This window comes from Mobula birostris, chromosome 22 (assembly GCF_030028105.1).
Source record: "Mobula birostris isolate sMobBir1 chromosome 22, sMobBir1.hap1, whole genome shotgun sequence".
NCBI classification, from domain to species: Eukaryota; Metazoa; Chordata; class Chondrichthyes; order Myliobatiformes; family Myliobatidae; genus Mobula; species Mobula birostris.
This window is the reverse complement of record NC_092391.1, coordinates 59217060-59231676: the sequence shown is the minus strand read 5'-3', so window position 1 is coordinate 59231676 and position 14617 is coordinate 59217060. Positions and strand designations below refer to the sequence as shown.

At 43.3% G+C, this 14617-nt stretch overlaps 1 protein-coding gene across 1 annotated transcript in view; it reads left to right on the top strand.

The window, feature by feature from the left end:
• Nucleotides 1-11944: 11944 nt before the first annotated feature.
• Nucleotides 11945-14617, top strand: part of zdhhc8b (zinc finger DHHC-type palmitoyltransferase 8b) — a 250410-nt gene continuing 247737 nt past the window's right edge. The window contains exon 1 of the mRNA XM_072240844.1: nucleotides 11945-12331. Within this exon, the coding sequence (XP_072096945.1) occupies nucleotides 12234-12331 (98 nt within the window). The 5' untranslated portion in view covers nucleotides 11945-12233. The remainder of the gene's footprint in view (nucleotides 12332-14617) is intronic.

Below are 14617 nucleotides of genomic sequence, written 5' to 3'. Positions count from 1 at the left end.
AAAGACTGCACCAATTGGACGTATAACCAGTGTGCAAAAAGAAATATATAATAATAATAAATAAGCAATAAATATCAGGAACATGAGATGAAGAATCCTTGAGTCCATAGGTTTAAAGAACATTTCATTAAAAGGGCAAGTGAAGTTGTCCCATTTTGTTCAAGAACCTGATGGTTGAGGGGTAGTAACTGTTCCTGAACCTGATGCTGTGAGTCCTGAGACTCCTGTACCTTCTTCCTGATGGCAGCAGTGAGAAGAGAGCATGTCCTGGGTGGAGGGGGACCCTGATGTTGGAAGCTGCTTTCCTGTGACAACACTTTGTGTGGACGTGCTCAATGGAGGGGAGGGCTTTACTTACCCGCAATGGACTCGTTTATTGTTGCTGATTGTCTGATTATAGGATTTGATTCAAAGGTTAATTCCTTTGATCCCTCTTTAGATGCTGCTGTTGACAAAGACTGTCTGCATTTTCTGCAGCTTGTTTTACACACACTACAACAGAGTGTTGCCTGTGAAACCTAGAGTAGGAGATGGACAACCAGAAACATTTTCCCTAGGGCAGAAATGGCTACTACGAGAGGACATCATTTTAACCCTATTGGGGAAAGTGTAGGGGGAATGTCTCACAACAGAGTGGTGAGGTGTACAGGAGCGAGACAGATCAGCTGGTTGAGTTGTGTTGCAGCAAAAACTTTCCACTCAATGTCAGTAAGACCAAAGAATTGATTGACTTCAGAAAGGGTAAGAGGAGGGAACACAAACCAGTCCTCTTAGTGGAAAGAGTGAGCAGTTCCTGGGTGTCAACATCTCTGAGGATCTCACCTGGGTCCAAATATCGATGCAGTTACAAAGAAGGCACATCACCAGCTATATTTCATCTGGATTTTGAGGAGATTTTTGGTATGTCACCAAAGATACTTGGAAATTTCTACAGACAGCAAGCATTCTAACTGTTTGCATCACCATCAGTATGGGGGGGGGGCACTGCACAGGATCAAAGGAAGCTGCAGAGAGTTGTAAATTAGTCAGCTCCATCACAGGCACTAGCCTCCGTAGTATCCATGGCATCTTCAAAGAGCGATGCCTCAAAAAGGCAGCATTCATCATTAAGGACCCCCATCACCCAGGTCATGCCCTCTTCTCATTGCTACCATCAGGAAGGAGGTACAGAAGCCTGAAGACACACACTCAACAATTCAGGAACAGGTTCCTGCCCTCTGCCATCTGATTTCTGAATGGACACTGAACCCATAAACACTACCTGACTATTTTTTTAATCTTTTCATACAACTTAATTATATATATATATATATATATATATATTTTATACTGTAGTTCACAGTTCTTATTATTATGCATTGCATTGTACTGCTGCCATGACGACAACATATGCTGGTGATATTAAACCCGATTCTGAATCTGTATGTGCTGCTGGGGTGATGGAAGAGGCAGATCCATTTGGGACATTTAAGAGACTCTTAGATTGGCACATGGTTGAAAAAAAATAGGTGTGGGCTACGGGAATGGGAAGGGTTAGTTTGATCTTAAACTAGGGTAAAAGATCATGGGCCAAACAGCCTGTAATGAAGATAATAATTCATTACAACTGTGGCAGCTGGTCAGGTTTTGTTCATTAAATAAATTTGGAAGTTCCAAAAATGAAATCTACAGCAGTACTTTTCCCTCTCTGGCCTATGTGTGACCCTAGTCCTAGAATCATTGTTGGATGTTCTGGTAGCCCACCTCTGCTGCTCACTTCCTATGGGTATTGCAAACTTTAAAATGCATCTCTGGTGATGGTGAGCCATTCTCTTCAGGTCATGCAAGAAATTTGACTAAAAACATACCTAATAACTCCTTTTCTGAAGTAAATTGTGGTAAATCGCAAACAATGAAGGTGCGAGTGAATTCGATGGATGAACTGTCCGGAAAGATGTGCGAATGCAGTGGCCTCTCGGGGGCTAACCAAAGGTGCTTTTTTCTTTGTAAAATTAGTTTTTTTTACCATCCAAAGACAATTCTACTCCAGAAGATCGGGTACAGGTACTGCAGGGCTACTCATCAGTGAGCTGCTCGTTGATCAGTGTCTGGACTGGTGTCGGCAGGGTAGCGGAGCTGGCTGAGGCTGGGATATCGGAGGAGCTGGATGAAGTGTCCAAGAGGTCAGCTGAGGTGTTGAAGGAGCCCGTCGGGATATTGAAGCAGCCCACCAATCTGTCGGAGGAGCCGGTTTGGGTTCAGAGGGGCTGACCTGGCTGCGGACCATGTGGCTGCCTACGACACAGAAGCATCGGAGTTGGTGCAGTATAACCATGGGAGATTGTCTCAGACATTTCACTTGCAAATGCAATACTCTGTCGGACAGTGACCCCTGTCTGGTGGAAGGACAGCTGACATGGGAGCTGTGTAGACTCAGATCTAGCTAGAACTAGGCCTCAAGCCTTGGGCTTGCCTGCTGCTTCAGATCAGTGAGAGACGCGGAAGCGTTACAGTGTGGTTGAGCTCGGCTGGGGCCTGGCCTTTCCCATTGGTGCTGTCCTCCCATGTTCCAGCAGTGGAATAACAGGCTGAATTGTGTGCATTGTGTACTGCAAGACACAATGTAAAATCAATTGCTGGACATTGTCACTCAGGGTCCTGGACTATATGTTTTTTTGTTCCAAGTGAATATGCTTCTTTGCTCAATATTTTGAATTAAGTTACTTGCTGTTTTTGAAGGTTTGCAATTTTGAATGTTTTGCACCTTGGCCCCACAGAAACGCCGTCTTGTTCAGCTGTATCTATCTGTGGTTTGAATAATTATTAAACTTGATTTGATTTGATTGCTGGTACATTGCACAATCAATGCAGGTGGAGTGAGCCATTCAGAGAAAAGTCCAGGCAGAGGAGCTTCAATGCCTGTACAACTGGCCCGGCTGCAAGGCTGGATCGCTCTGGGTACTGAGCTGATTTGCAGAAATCGAGAACTGGGTGGTGAAACCTGGGCCTGCAGCAAGTCACTGAGTGGTGTGTCTAGGCCCAAAGCCTTTTGCTGCAGTGGTGCCATACGCTGTTTGGACAATTTAAACATCGGCCCAGATAGACTGGAGAAACAGGGTGTTGGGATTGGAGCCAAGAGCCGATTTCGCTCACTCTCCTACGATGTTCACTCCTCTCTCCATAGCGCTGAGGCTGTAAAGACCGCCCCTGGCTGCTGTGCTCCGTGCCTGCTAATATGATACCGAGGCTTTGGGCCTACTCCGGGATTCGGAATGTTGGTGCTTCCTTCAGTTTTACTGCGTGACTTTCGCTTTTTCCTTTTCTCTGTGCATTGGGTGTTGGTCTTTATTTTGTTTATTCTAATTGTGTTCTTTTGGGTCTCTCGCTTTGTGGCTGCCTGTAAGCAAACAAATCTCACTGTTGACAACAAATGCACTTTGAAACTTTGAAACATAGGTGATTTTAAAAAATGGTGTGTGATAGCGAAATTTCAAGGCATTTTTCGTGATCCACAGCCCAAAATCCATAAGGTACACTCAAAAGTACTCAGGGTAATTAATGAACCATTTGGGTTTTTAAATTTAACATACTACATATTGGCTGTTGTTTTGTTTGCCCATCTTTGCCAAATTGATTCTATTGTATTTCTTTGTTCTATTGTGAATGCCTGCAAGAAAAATAAATCTCGGGGTTGTACATGCTGATGTATATGTACTTTGACAGTAAATTTATTTTGACCTTTTCACCTACATTTCACCTTTGGAACTAATTTCTTAATTCCAAATGTATTTAATGAACAGAATCCTACCATCTACCACAGTGGATTTTGAATTCATATCTCCAGTGAACTACCTTTCATAATGAGAGAAGCAGAGAGGTTTACAGAGTCAATTTCAGAGCTGATGGGCTGGGTTCTGATGATCACCAGCGGAAGGGTTTTGATACACAGTGATGCTCTAAAAGCCAAAATGATTGAACAGCAGGGAAGCTTTAGCAAAAAAGTAGATTAGGAATGAGGAAGGGATTTGAAGACAACACAACATAATAAATTATTGCAAAGGTTTAATCTTAGCATTTTTTCCAATCTAACTTCCCAATAATCCATCCTAGAGCAAATAATTAAAGCACGAAATAGAATGTTTGTAATGACTGTTCTTCATTCTAAGTCTGACTGTTGTTAACAAAATAATTACACCAGCACAGTAGCACAGTGGCTAGCACAACACCTTACAGTACAGGCGATCCGGGTTCAATTCCCACCACTGTCTGCAAGGAGTTTGCACATTCTCCCTTGACTTCAAAGAGTTAGGGTTAGTAAGTTGTGGGTACATTACATTGGTGCTAGAACCAAGGCGACACTTGCACATCAATTGCAGACTGTGTTGGTCTTTGACGCAAGTAACGTATTTCACTGTAGGTTTCAATGTCTTAATGTACATGTGATAATTAAAGCAAACCTTTAACTCACTCTTTAGTTTTATTCCTACCTGCTTTACCAAATTTCTTGGGAGTCCTCATGCAGGATTCGCTAAAGGTTAATTTGCAGGTTGAGTTGTAGGTGAGGAAGGCAAAGGTGATGTTAGCATTCATTTTGAGAAAACTAGAATACAGGTTGACCACCAATTTTCCAGAAACTGATGGTTTCGACGGTCTTTTAATTCAGATGAAATTACGACATGTAGTTTACTGGGCGGCCACCAGATGGCACTGTGTGCAGTGCATGCAGTGCCATCTGCGGCGAGACTCATTTTGACAAAAGCATGCTATTTTTATTATTTACATTGCACTTGTTGGTGCTAGTCCCAATATTTTGTGCTAATTTTACATAAATTTAACCCTAGCTATGGATCCTAAGGTAAGTGCAAGCATCAGTGGTGGTGTCAAAAAGTAAACATCAGTCCATATCAATCCAAGAAAACATTGAAATGTTGAAAAAATTGGACCAAGGTGTTTCTGTGCGTGAGCTGTGCGACTTATATGGCATTGGTTCGCTAACAAAACACCAAAGAGAAAATAATTTGCAATTTTATGCAAACAGTGATTCACTAAAACAAATGAGCATGAAAAAAGATTATGAAAGTCAGTAAGAGCACTGAGCATGATCGAGAGATGGTTTTGTCAGCGTCAGAGTGATGGGGTCGACTTGTTGGGCAGTATGATAATGAAGCAAGCTAAGCTGTTCCATAAAGAACTGAAATTAGAACATACATGTGACTATAGTGAAGGATGGCTTCAAACGTTTAAGAAGCACCATGCATAACGTGCGTGGAGAAAAACAGCCTGTCAACCATGAAGAAGCTATGGAGTCCGTGGACGAATCTGCAAAGCTCCTGGCTGACAAAACCCTCAGTCCTGAGCGGGTGCATAATGCAGATGAAACTGGCGATGCACACCTCGGAAAACATTAGCAACAGAAGATGAAGAAGATCCCACAGGATTCAAACAATCTAAGGACAGGGTTATCATTTTAGGGTGCTCCAACACAGCAGGTACTCACAGATGTACACCACTGTTGATCAGAAATAGTAAGTGCCCTCGGGATTTGAAAGTTGATAAAATTTACCCAATAACAAATGCAAATAGAAGTGGATGGATTATGTCAGAGTGGTTTGAAATATATTTTGTGCCAGAAGCCAGAGAATATTGCATACCTGTAGGGCTACCCGAAGATTGCAAAATTCTTCTGATTTTGGATAACTGTTCAGCTCACCCCAAAGCTGTGTAAGAATGATGTTTTACAGCGTAATAACCACCAAATTGTACATCGCTTATCCAACCCCAAGACCAAGGAATAGTGCGTTCTCTAAAGGCCAAATATTGCTCACTTTTCATGTTAGACGAGGTGAATGCTGGCAATTCTGTACAGACATTTACTAAAGAATTTAACACGAAGAACGTTCTTTGGTTCATTGCTCAAAGGCACAAGTTGTGGCCTGCCTTGATGTTATGCCTGAGGAAAAGCTTGACAGTGACTTTACAGGATTTCATGTATCAAAGGAGAAAGTAGTTGTTCATGATTTAGATGGGGTGGAGTTTGTTAGGTGTATTCAAGAAGGTTTCTTGACACAATATGTAGATAAACCTACAAGAGGAGAGGCTGTACTTGATCTGGTATTGGGAAATGAACCTGGTCAGGTGTCAGATCTCTCAGTGGCAGGTTTTGGAGATAGTGATCACAATTCTATCTCCTTTACCATAGCATTGGAGAGGGATGGGAACAGACAAGTTAGGAAAGCGTTTAATTGGAATAAGGGGAAATACGAGGCTATCAGGCAGGAACTTGGAAGCATAAATTGGGAACCGATGTTCTCAGGGAAATGTACGGAAGAAATGTGACAAATATTCAGGGGATATTTACCTGGAGTTCTGCATAGGTACATTCCAATGAGACAGGGAAAGGATGGTATGGGACAGGGAAAGGATGGTATGGTACAGGAATTGTGGTGGACAAAGGCTGTTGTAAATCTAGTCAAGAAAAAAAGAAGAGCTTATGACAGGTTCAAAAAACTAGGTAATGATAGAGATGTAGAAGATTATAAGGCTAGCAGGAAGGAGCTTAAGAAAGAAATTAGGAGAGCCAGAAGGGGCCATGAGAAGGCCTTAGTGGACAGGATTAAGGAAAACCTCAAGTATGTTAAGAACAAGAGGATAAGACGTGAGAGAATAGGACCAATCAAGTGTGACAGTGGAAAAGGATCTTGGCGATTGTAGGGATGACTTGCAGCAGACTGAAAAGCTTGAGCATATAGATATGAAGAAAGAGGATGTGCTGGAGCTTTAGGAAAGCATCAAGTTGCATAAGTCGCCGGGATCGGACGAGATGTACCCCAGGCTACTGTGGGAGGCAAGGGAGGAGATTGCTGAGCCTCTGGCGATGATCTTTGTATCATCAGTGGGGACGGGAGAGGTTCCAGAGGATTGGAGGGTTGTGGATGTTGTTCCATTATTCAAGAAAGGGAGTAGAGATAGCCCAGGAAATTATAGACCAGTGAATCTTACTTCAGTGGTTGGTAAATTAATGGAAAAGATCCCGAGAGGCAGGATTTATGAACATTTGGAGAGGTATAATATGATTAGGAATAGTCAGCACAGCTTTGTCAAAGGCAGGTCATGCTTTACAAGCCTGATTGAATTTTTTGAGGATGTGACTAAACATATTGATGAAGGTAGAGCAGTAGATGTAGTGCATATGAATTTCAGCAAGGCATTTGACAAGGTACCTTATGCAAGGCTTTTTGAGAAAGTAAGGAGGCATGGGATCCAAGGGGACATTGCTTTGCAGATCCAGAACCGGCCTGCCCGCAGAAGGCAAAGAGTGGTTGTAAATGGGTCATATTCTGCATGGAGATCAGTCACCAGTGGTGTGCCTCAGGGATCTGTTCTGGGACCCCTTCTCTTCGTGATTTTTATAAATGACCTGGATGAAGAAGCAGGGGGATGGGTCAGTAAATTTGCTGATGACACAAAGGTTGGGGGTGTTGTGGATAGTGTGGAGGGCTGTCAGAAATTACAGCGGGGCATTGATAGGATGCAAAATGGGGCTGAGAAGTGACAGATGGAGTTCAACCCAGATAAGTGTGAGGTGGTTCATTTTGGTAGGTCAAATATGATGGCAGAATATAGTCTTAACTGTAAGACCCTTGGTAGTGTGGAGGATCAGAGGGATCTTGGGGTCCGAGTCCATAGGACACTAAAAGCTGCTGTGCAGGTTGACTCTGTGGTTAACAAAGCATACGGTGCATTGGCCTTCATCAATCATGGGATTGAGTTTAGGAGCTGAGAGGTAATGTTGCAGCTATATAGGACCCTGGTCAGACCCCACTTGGAGTACTGTGCTCAGAAGGATGTGGAAACCATAGAAAGGGTGCAGAGGAGATTTACGAGGATGTTGCCTGGATTGGGAAGCATGCCTTATGAGAATAGGTTGAGTGAACTTGGCCTTTTTTCCTTGGAACAACGGAGGATGAGAGGTGACCTGATAGAGGTGTATAAGATGATGAGAGGCATTGATCGTGTGGATAGTCAGAGGCTTTTTCCCAGGGCTGGAATGGCTAGCATGAGATGCCACAGTTTTAAGGTGCTTGGAAGTAGGTACAGGGGAGATGTCAGGGGTAAGTTTTTTTATGCAGAGATTGGTGAGTGCGGGAATGGGCTGCTGGCAATGGTGGTGGAGGCAGATACGATAGAGTCTTTTAAGAGATTCCTGAACAGGTACATGGAGCTCAGAAAAATAGAGGGCTATGGGTAACCCTAGGTAATTTCTAGACAGCTTTGTGGGCCAAAAGGCCTGTATTGTGCTGTAGGTTTTCTATGTTTCTATGATTTGCTTGTGTATGCAAAAGATGTTACTGGACATGCTTTCAAAGATATAGCTAGTAGTCTTAATGAAGAAAATCTACATGAGTGGATAATTGTTGACGAGGAAACACCTGTTGTGCATCACCTTACGGACTTGGAAATTATAGACAGAGTTCTGAATGCTGATTAAAAACACCGTAACTGATTTAATCAACAGGTTAGCGAAACGTACCTTTGTGATGGAACAAGAGCTAATGAATTTTTATCTGATGCAAGAAAAATTAGACAGGGAGAGATCAAAACACATGCGACAACTTTGCTGGGATAGAATGTTTAAAAAGATAACTGAGAAGCAACGTTCTTTGTAAGCACAGTAATTAATAAATTTACATTTACAGTTGTTTAGTAAAATAATCCTTTTCAAGATTCTACAGTCCATTTTTGCCATTAATATCGCATGACCTCTTTTAAGGTGGCAGGGGTGCCGGAAAATCAGTGGTCAACCTGTATAAGAGCAAGGATATAATGTTGAGGCTTTATAAAGCGCTGGTGAGGTCTCACTTGGAGTATTGTGAACAGTTTTGGGTCCCTTGTCTAAGAAAAGATGTGATATTAAAAGGAGGTTCACAAAAATGATTCTGGGATTGAAAGGCTTGTCACATGAAGAGTGTTTGATGGCTCTGGGCCTGAACTCACTGGAATTCAGAAGAATGAGGGGTGGCCTCATTGAGACCTATGGATCGCTGAAAGTTCTCAATAGAGTGGATGTGGGAGGATATTTCCTGTGGGGGGCAGGGGAAGCTAAGACCAGAGAAAACAGCCTCAGAATAGAAGGGTGTGCTTTTAGAACAGAGATGAGGAGGAATTTCTTTAGCCACAGAGAAGTGAATCTGTGGAATTTGTTGCCAAAGGTGGCTGTGGAGGCCAAGTCATTGGATATACTTAAGGCAGAGGTTGATAGGTTCTTGATTAGTCAGGCAATGAAGGGATACAGGGAGAAGGCAGGTGACTGGGGCTGAGAGGGAAATAGATCAGCTATAATGAAATAGTGGAGTAGATTCAATGGGCCAAATGGCCTAATTTTGCTCCTATATCTTATAATCTTATGGTCTTATATGTTGTGATAACTAAACGAGTTTCCCCTATAGAATATATTTGCACATTTTCTTTCTATAATAATTTACTTACTGCCTGTAATGTACTGGCATTTAGGGCAGCAGTGAAGGACCTTCATCTCTGGCAGTGCTCCGGGCTTCCCTCATCAAGAGCTTCCTCTTGGTTTACGCCACTCTCAGTCATGCAAGTCCCAGGTGGAGACTCAGGAATAGCATCGCACTCAGATGTAGAAGGATTCTTCATTGCTGTTTCTGTAACAACTTTGTTTTTGATCAGTTAGGGTTGCTAGCCCTGAACTGAACCCTTGAACCTGGAGAACTGGTGGACCACTCTTTATCTGGCCTCTACCCTTTGACCTGTTTGGCACAGGTGACCCTACCAAAAGCCAAAGCATAAAGCCCGGTCTCCAACCAAAATAGCTCCCTGAGTCATCAAGGCACCATTGGTGCTGCCCTCCAGTGTTCGATTGGTGGAATGACATACTGTATTGTGGGTGTCTGCACACTGCTGCAGACCGTACCTCCAATTGGCAGGACATATTGCTCAGGGTGTTGGGCAATACATGGTTTTTTTTGCTCGCTATTTCGATTGTGCTGTGTATGTTTTACACCCTGCCCCAGAGGAACTCTGTTTCATTTGGCTGTATTCATGTATGGTTGAATGATAATTAGACTTAAATTGGATTCAAACCCAACAACAAGGTGTAGGTCCTCTCCGAGCGTCTAAAATAATTGGGTTAAGAAAATGGTTTGTATCCAACACAGTACTCCTGAATAGCAGTTACAATCTAATGTATGGAGCACCAAAGACTAAGTTGCACAGAAAGGCCCAACAAATAGTTAGTCAAAGAGGAGATGAAAGTTGAAAGATATATACTGGCCAGGTTCAAATGTTCACTTATCATCAAAGTATGTATGCACTATGCAATTCTGAGATTCATCTTCTCCAGATGGCCACGAAGCACAGAAAACCAAGTAAGTCATTCAAAGAAAAATATCAAACCAACCCCCCAGTGCAAAAAGAATGGCAACATGACCGTCAACACCCCAACACCCCTCCCCAGACCAAAAAAAATTGTGTCAAATGGCAACAAGAATGGGCAGAAACACAGAATATAAAAATCATAAAACTGAAAGAGTTCACAGTTCAATGAGAGTGAGAGAGTGAGTGAGTGAGAGAGTGAGTGAGAGAGTGAGAGAGTGAGAGAGTGAGTGAGTGAGTGAGAGAGTGAGAGAGTGAGAGAGTGAGTGAGTGAGAGAGTGAGAGAGTGAGAGAGTGAGAGAGTGAGTGAGTGAGAGAGTGAGTGAGAGAGTGAGAGAAACACAGAACTGAGGAAGAGGTGCCCAATCTTTCTTCCTAGAACAAAAAAAAGCAAGGTCCATTTTAGATCAAAGTGCTCATAGTTTTTGCTAAATTCTAGGGTTTGGGATTGAGCTGGTTCCATTGCTCCTCTTCATTGTGTCTCAGCACTGTGGTGGAAGATGCATTTGTTAGGGAGAATGTTGCGGTTAGGACTTACAGCAAACATTAACTTCAGCAACCAACCTTTAGATCCGAATATGGATCATAGATTAAATTTAAAATGCAGCTCGGAACAGGAAACATCCGATTGACTGGTATATGTCTGCATATTCATGAATGCAATCAACAGACAACATAGAGTAAATTGTCCATACAGGAAACACTTGACTGAGATGTCTGCATATGCATGTATACAACAGTAATGAACACTTCTTTTGGGTGTGTTTGTGGGAAGATCTAGGCATTTGAAACCTATACCTTACTCAAAAGAAGTATTATGAGAGCATTATAACTACAGAAATCGTTCTGTTACCTTTATGCTTTTACTTATAAAAATGTACTGTAATGTTGGGATTAGGAAGTCTCTCCCTGAGCCTTTCACTCGAGTGACTCCAAAGACTGTCAGCTTATTTGTGTGTGTATCGATTACAAGACTACTTTATATAGTTACCAGCTGCGTCTCTCCGGTGATTTTGTTCACAACAGACAGACAGTTCTGCGGCAATCTGTTCATCACCGTTGATGCTGCGTGGCCTAATGAGTTCTGTTTAAGCATTCACTGTTTAACTGCCCAGAAGGCGGCAATGGCAAACCACTTCGGTGGAAACTTTTGCCAAGAACAATCATGGTCATGGAAAGATCATGATCACCCACGGCATACAACGAATGAACTATTTCACTTAATCCAGAAAATATACCTCAGACAAGGCAAAATCTCTAATAGCATAACGACTTTCAAAAGAAAACGAGATACCTGACTTGATTGGGAGAATTTGGAAGCGTTTTATGGGGAACAGTCGCTTCCCTTCACATGAAGCTGCTGTTCCCACGCACTCCGCATGAATGGAACACGACGCGTGGGCGCGACCCGCCCCTCTCTTCAGCGCAGCCAATGAGAAAACAATCGCCCTGAAACCGAGCCACCAATTAGAGTGAGGGATCCTTGTTCCATGCAAATTTCATGCAAACTACGATGGGCTTCCCGGCAGGTGGGCGGAGGTTCTATAGTGTCCAATGAAAAGGTGGTAGAGGGGGCGGAGCGGGAGTGACTGACGTCAGCCGCGCTGCCCCTCCTCCTCTCCGGCGGACCCCTCCTCCTGTTCGCGCTCGGGCTCGGTTGCTAGGGGGCTTCTTTCCCCGCCCCTCCCCCTCCCGGCCTCGGCCCTCGGCCCTCGGCCCCTTAGTCCCCCGGTCCCCCGGTCCCCGTGCTCTGCCGGCCGGCTCATCTCGCCGTGCGAGTCCGCTCCGTAGTTGTCGGTTTTGCGCGCGGCTCGGCCCATCACTCTCCTTCCCTCTCGGGACTATGTGGGAATTACAGGATGCCCAGTGGAAAGAAATTTAAGTCGACCAAATACATCCCGGTCTCGACAGCCGCCGCCTTGCTGGTGGGAGCCACCACCTTGTTCTTCGCATTCACGTAAGTCCCGGGGGAAGAGGGGTGGGTATGCGGCGGCCAGAGGGGCGAGGTGGGACGAGAGTGGTGGGTTGACAGGAGCCGCAGGCCCCCGCTGCTGCTGATCCTGCTCAGCCTCTCTGCTGTCCTGCTCCATTGTATTTATGCACCAAACAATATCACAGAGAAATCGGATTGCATTGCAAATTACATCTCAGGTTTCAATGTGCACTGGGCGTAATTTATTTCACAGATTTCCGATACTGATTATTATATGTGGTTTGCAAGTGTGTTGTACAGTATATCGATGCGTAGTGTATGATGACATGTACATGATAAATGTGTTTTCCTGCTACATGTCTGCATAGAGATATACTCGTCTTGCGTATGCACAAAGTGCGAGTGTTGTATGGTAAAAATATGCGGTGTGTATGTTATCTCTGGTGGCTTATGCATATATTTAGATATACTGAGGAATGTACGTGTGTGTCTGTGTGAATTATATGATACCTTGAGTTGAAGGACAGTACTCTGGATACCAGTTGTTGCAAATTGCTTTTTAAAATCTTTAGCGATACAGGCAGACGCAAATATTACTGATGTATGAGAAGATATGACATTGGAGTTGTAATTCTTTTAATCACAGGAAAGGTGCCTTTAGTTGGTGAGAATTGGGAAGCTTTCTGCTGGCTTTTAAATTGTTGCTAATATGATGAAAAGAATTTTCAGTGTTCAACAAAAATGGCAAACACGTTTATTTCTGCCTATTAAGATTCGGAAACCAGGATTGTTTTTTTTTCATTACATGACTTTGGTTTTGTAAGTACTAATTCATGTTATAAAATTTGTATTGATCTAAATGTTTATGGATTTTTAATAATATGCTGGTTCTCAGGGAAATCAAATCTGAAATCTAATTTTGACAGTATTACCTTTGTAAAATACAAAGTATTGTATTAAAGTTTGTTCTAGTACTTCATTTAGCAAGGAGGTGCCAATCCAATATTAATGTAATTATATTTCTGCAATAATTATGCTGGAGGCTTTGATCAGTTTGGTTCTATACTTACTCCTCATTACGTTGTTGGCATTTAGGGCAGCAATGAAGGTGCTCGTCTCTGGTCCTGTTCGCAGCTTGCTTTGTCGTGTCAGTAGCTTCCTCTCGGTTTTCACTACTGTCAGTCGTGCAAGTCCCGGGTGGAGACTGATGAGGCTGAAATGGCTAATACGAGAGGGCAGAGTTTTAAGGTGGTTGGAAGTAGTTACAGAGGAGATGTCAGGGGTGCGCGGAATGGGCTACCGGTGATGGTATCGGAGGCGGATATGATGGGGTCTTTTAAGAGACTCTTGGATAGGCACATGGAGCCTAGAAAAATAGAGGGCTGTGGGTAACCCTAGGTAATTTCTAAAGTAAGTACATGTTTGGCACAACAGCATGGGTCGAAGGGCCTGTATTGTGCTGTAGGCTTTTCGATGTTTCTACAAGACTCAGGAATACTGTCACACGCAGAATGGAAGGACTGTTCATTGCTGTTTTTGTAACAACTTTGAGCTGAGGTCATTAACCTTGAGCTGAACCCCTGAACCTGGAGGACTGGTGGACCACTCTTAGTCTGGCCTCTACCCTTTGACCAGTTTGGCCTGGGTGACCCTACCAGGAACATAAAGCCCTGACTCCAGCCAACATAGCCCTCCGGGTCATTGAGGCACACAAACCTCCAAACCAGGAGTTGAATTTATAGTCTGTGCATTAGTATAAAATCAAGTTAACAATACAAACAATTATTTTGATTTCATTCAGGATTTTCTTTCTCAGATTGACAAGTGGCCTGTAGTTGAAAAGTTAACCCAAACTCTGTTTTCCCCTCAGTTTTCTTGTCACTGAAACTTCTTGTTCTGGTTTATGTTTGATTCTCTGCCGCCACCCTTTCTGTGCTACGAGAGGCAGCCTTTCCCATTTTGAGTGTGATTTTGCTTGCTTTAACCATCCCGGATGGCCTCACTATATGCGTCTCAATTTTAGAATAGATTTATTATTAATTTATCTATCTATTGAGGTACGGCACAGAATAGGCTCTGTCCAGCCACCCTAGCCTAGTCACGGGGCAATTTACAATGACCAATTAACCTACCTGTCACTGCATCTTTGGACCGTGGGGAAAAATCATTGTGTCATGTGGAGAATGTACAAACTGCTTATAGACAGAGGCAGGAATTGAACCCGGGTCACTGGTACTGTAAACCGTTGTGCTAACCACTACACTACCGTGCGATGGGAATTGAACCTGGGTCACTGGTACTGTAAAGCGT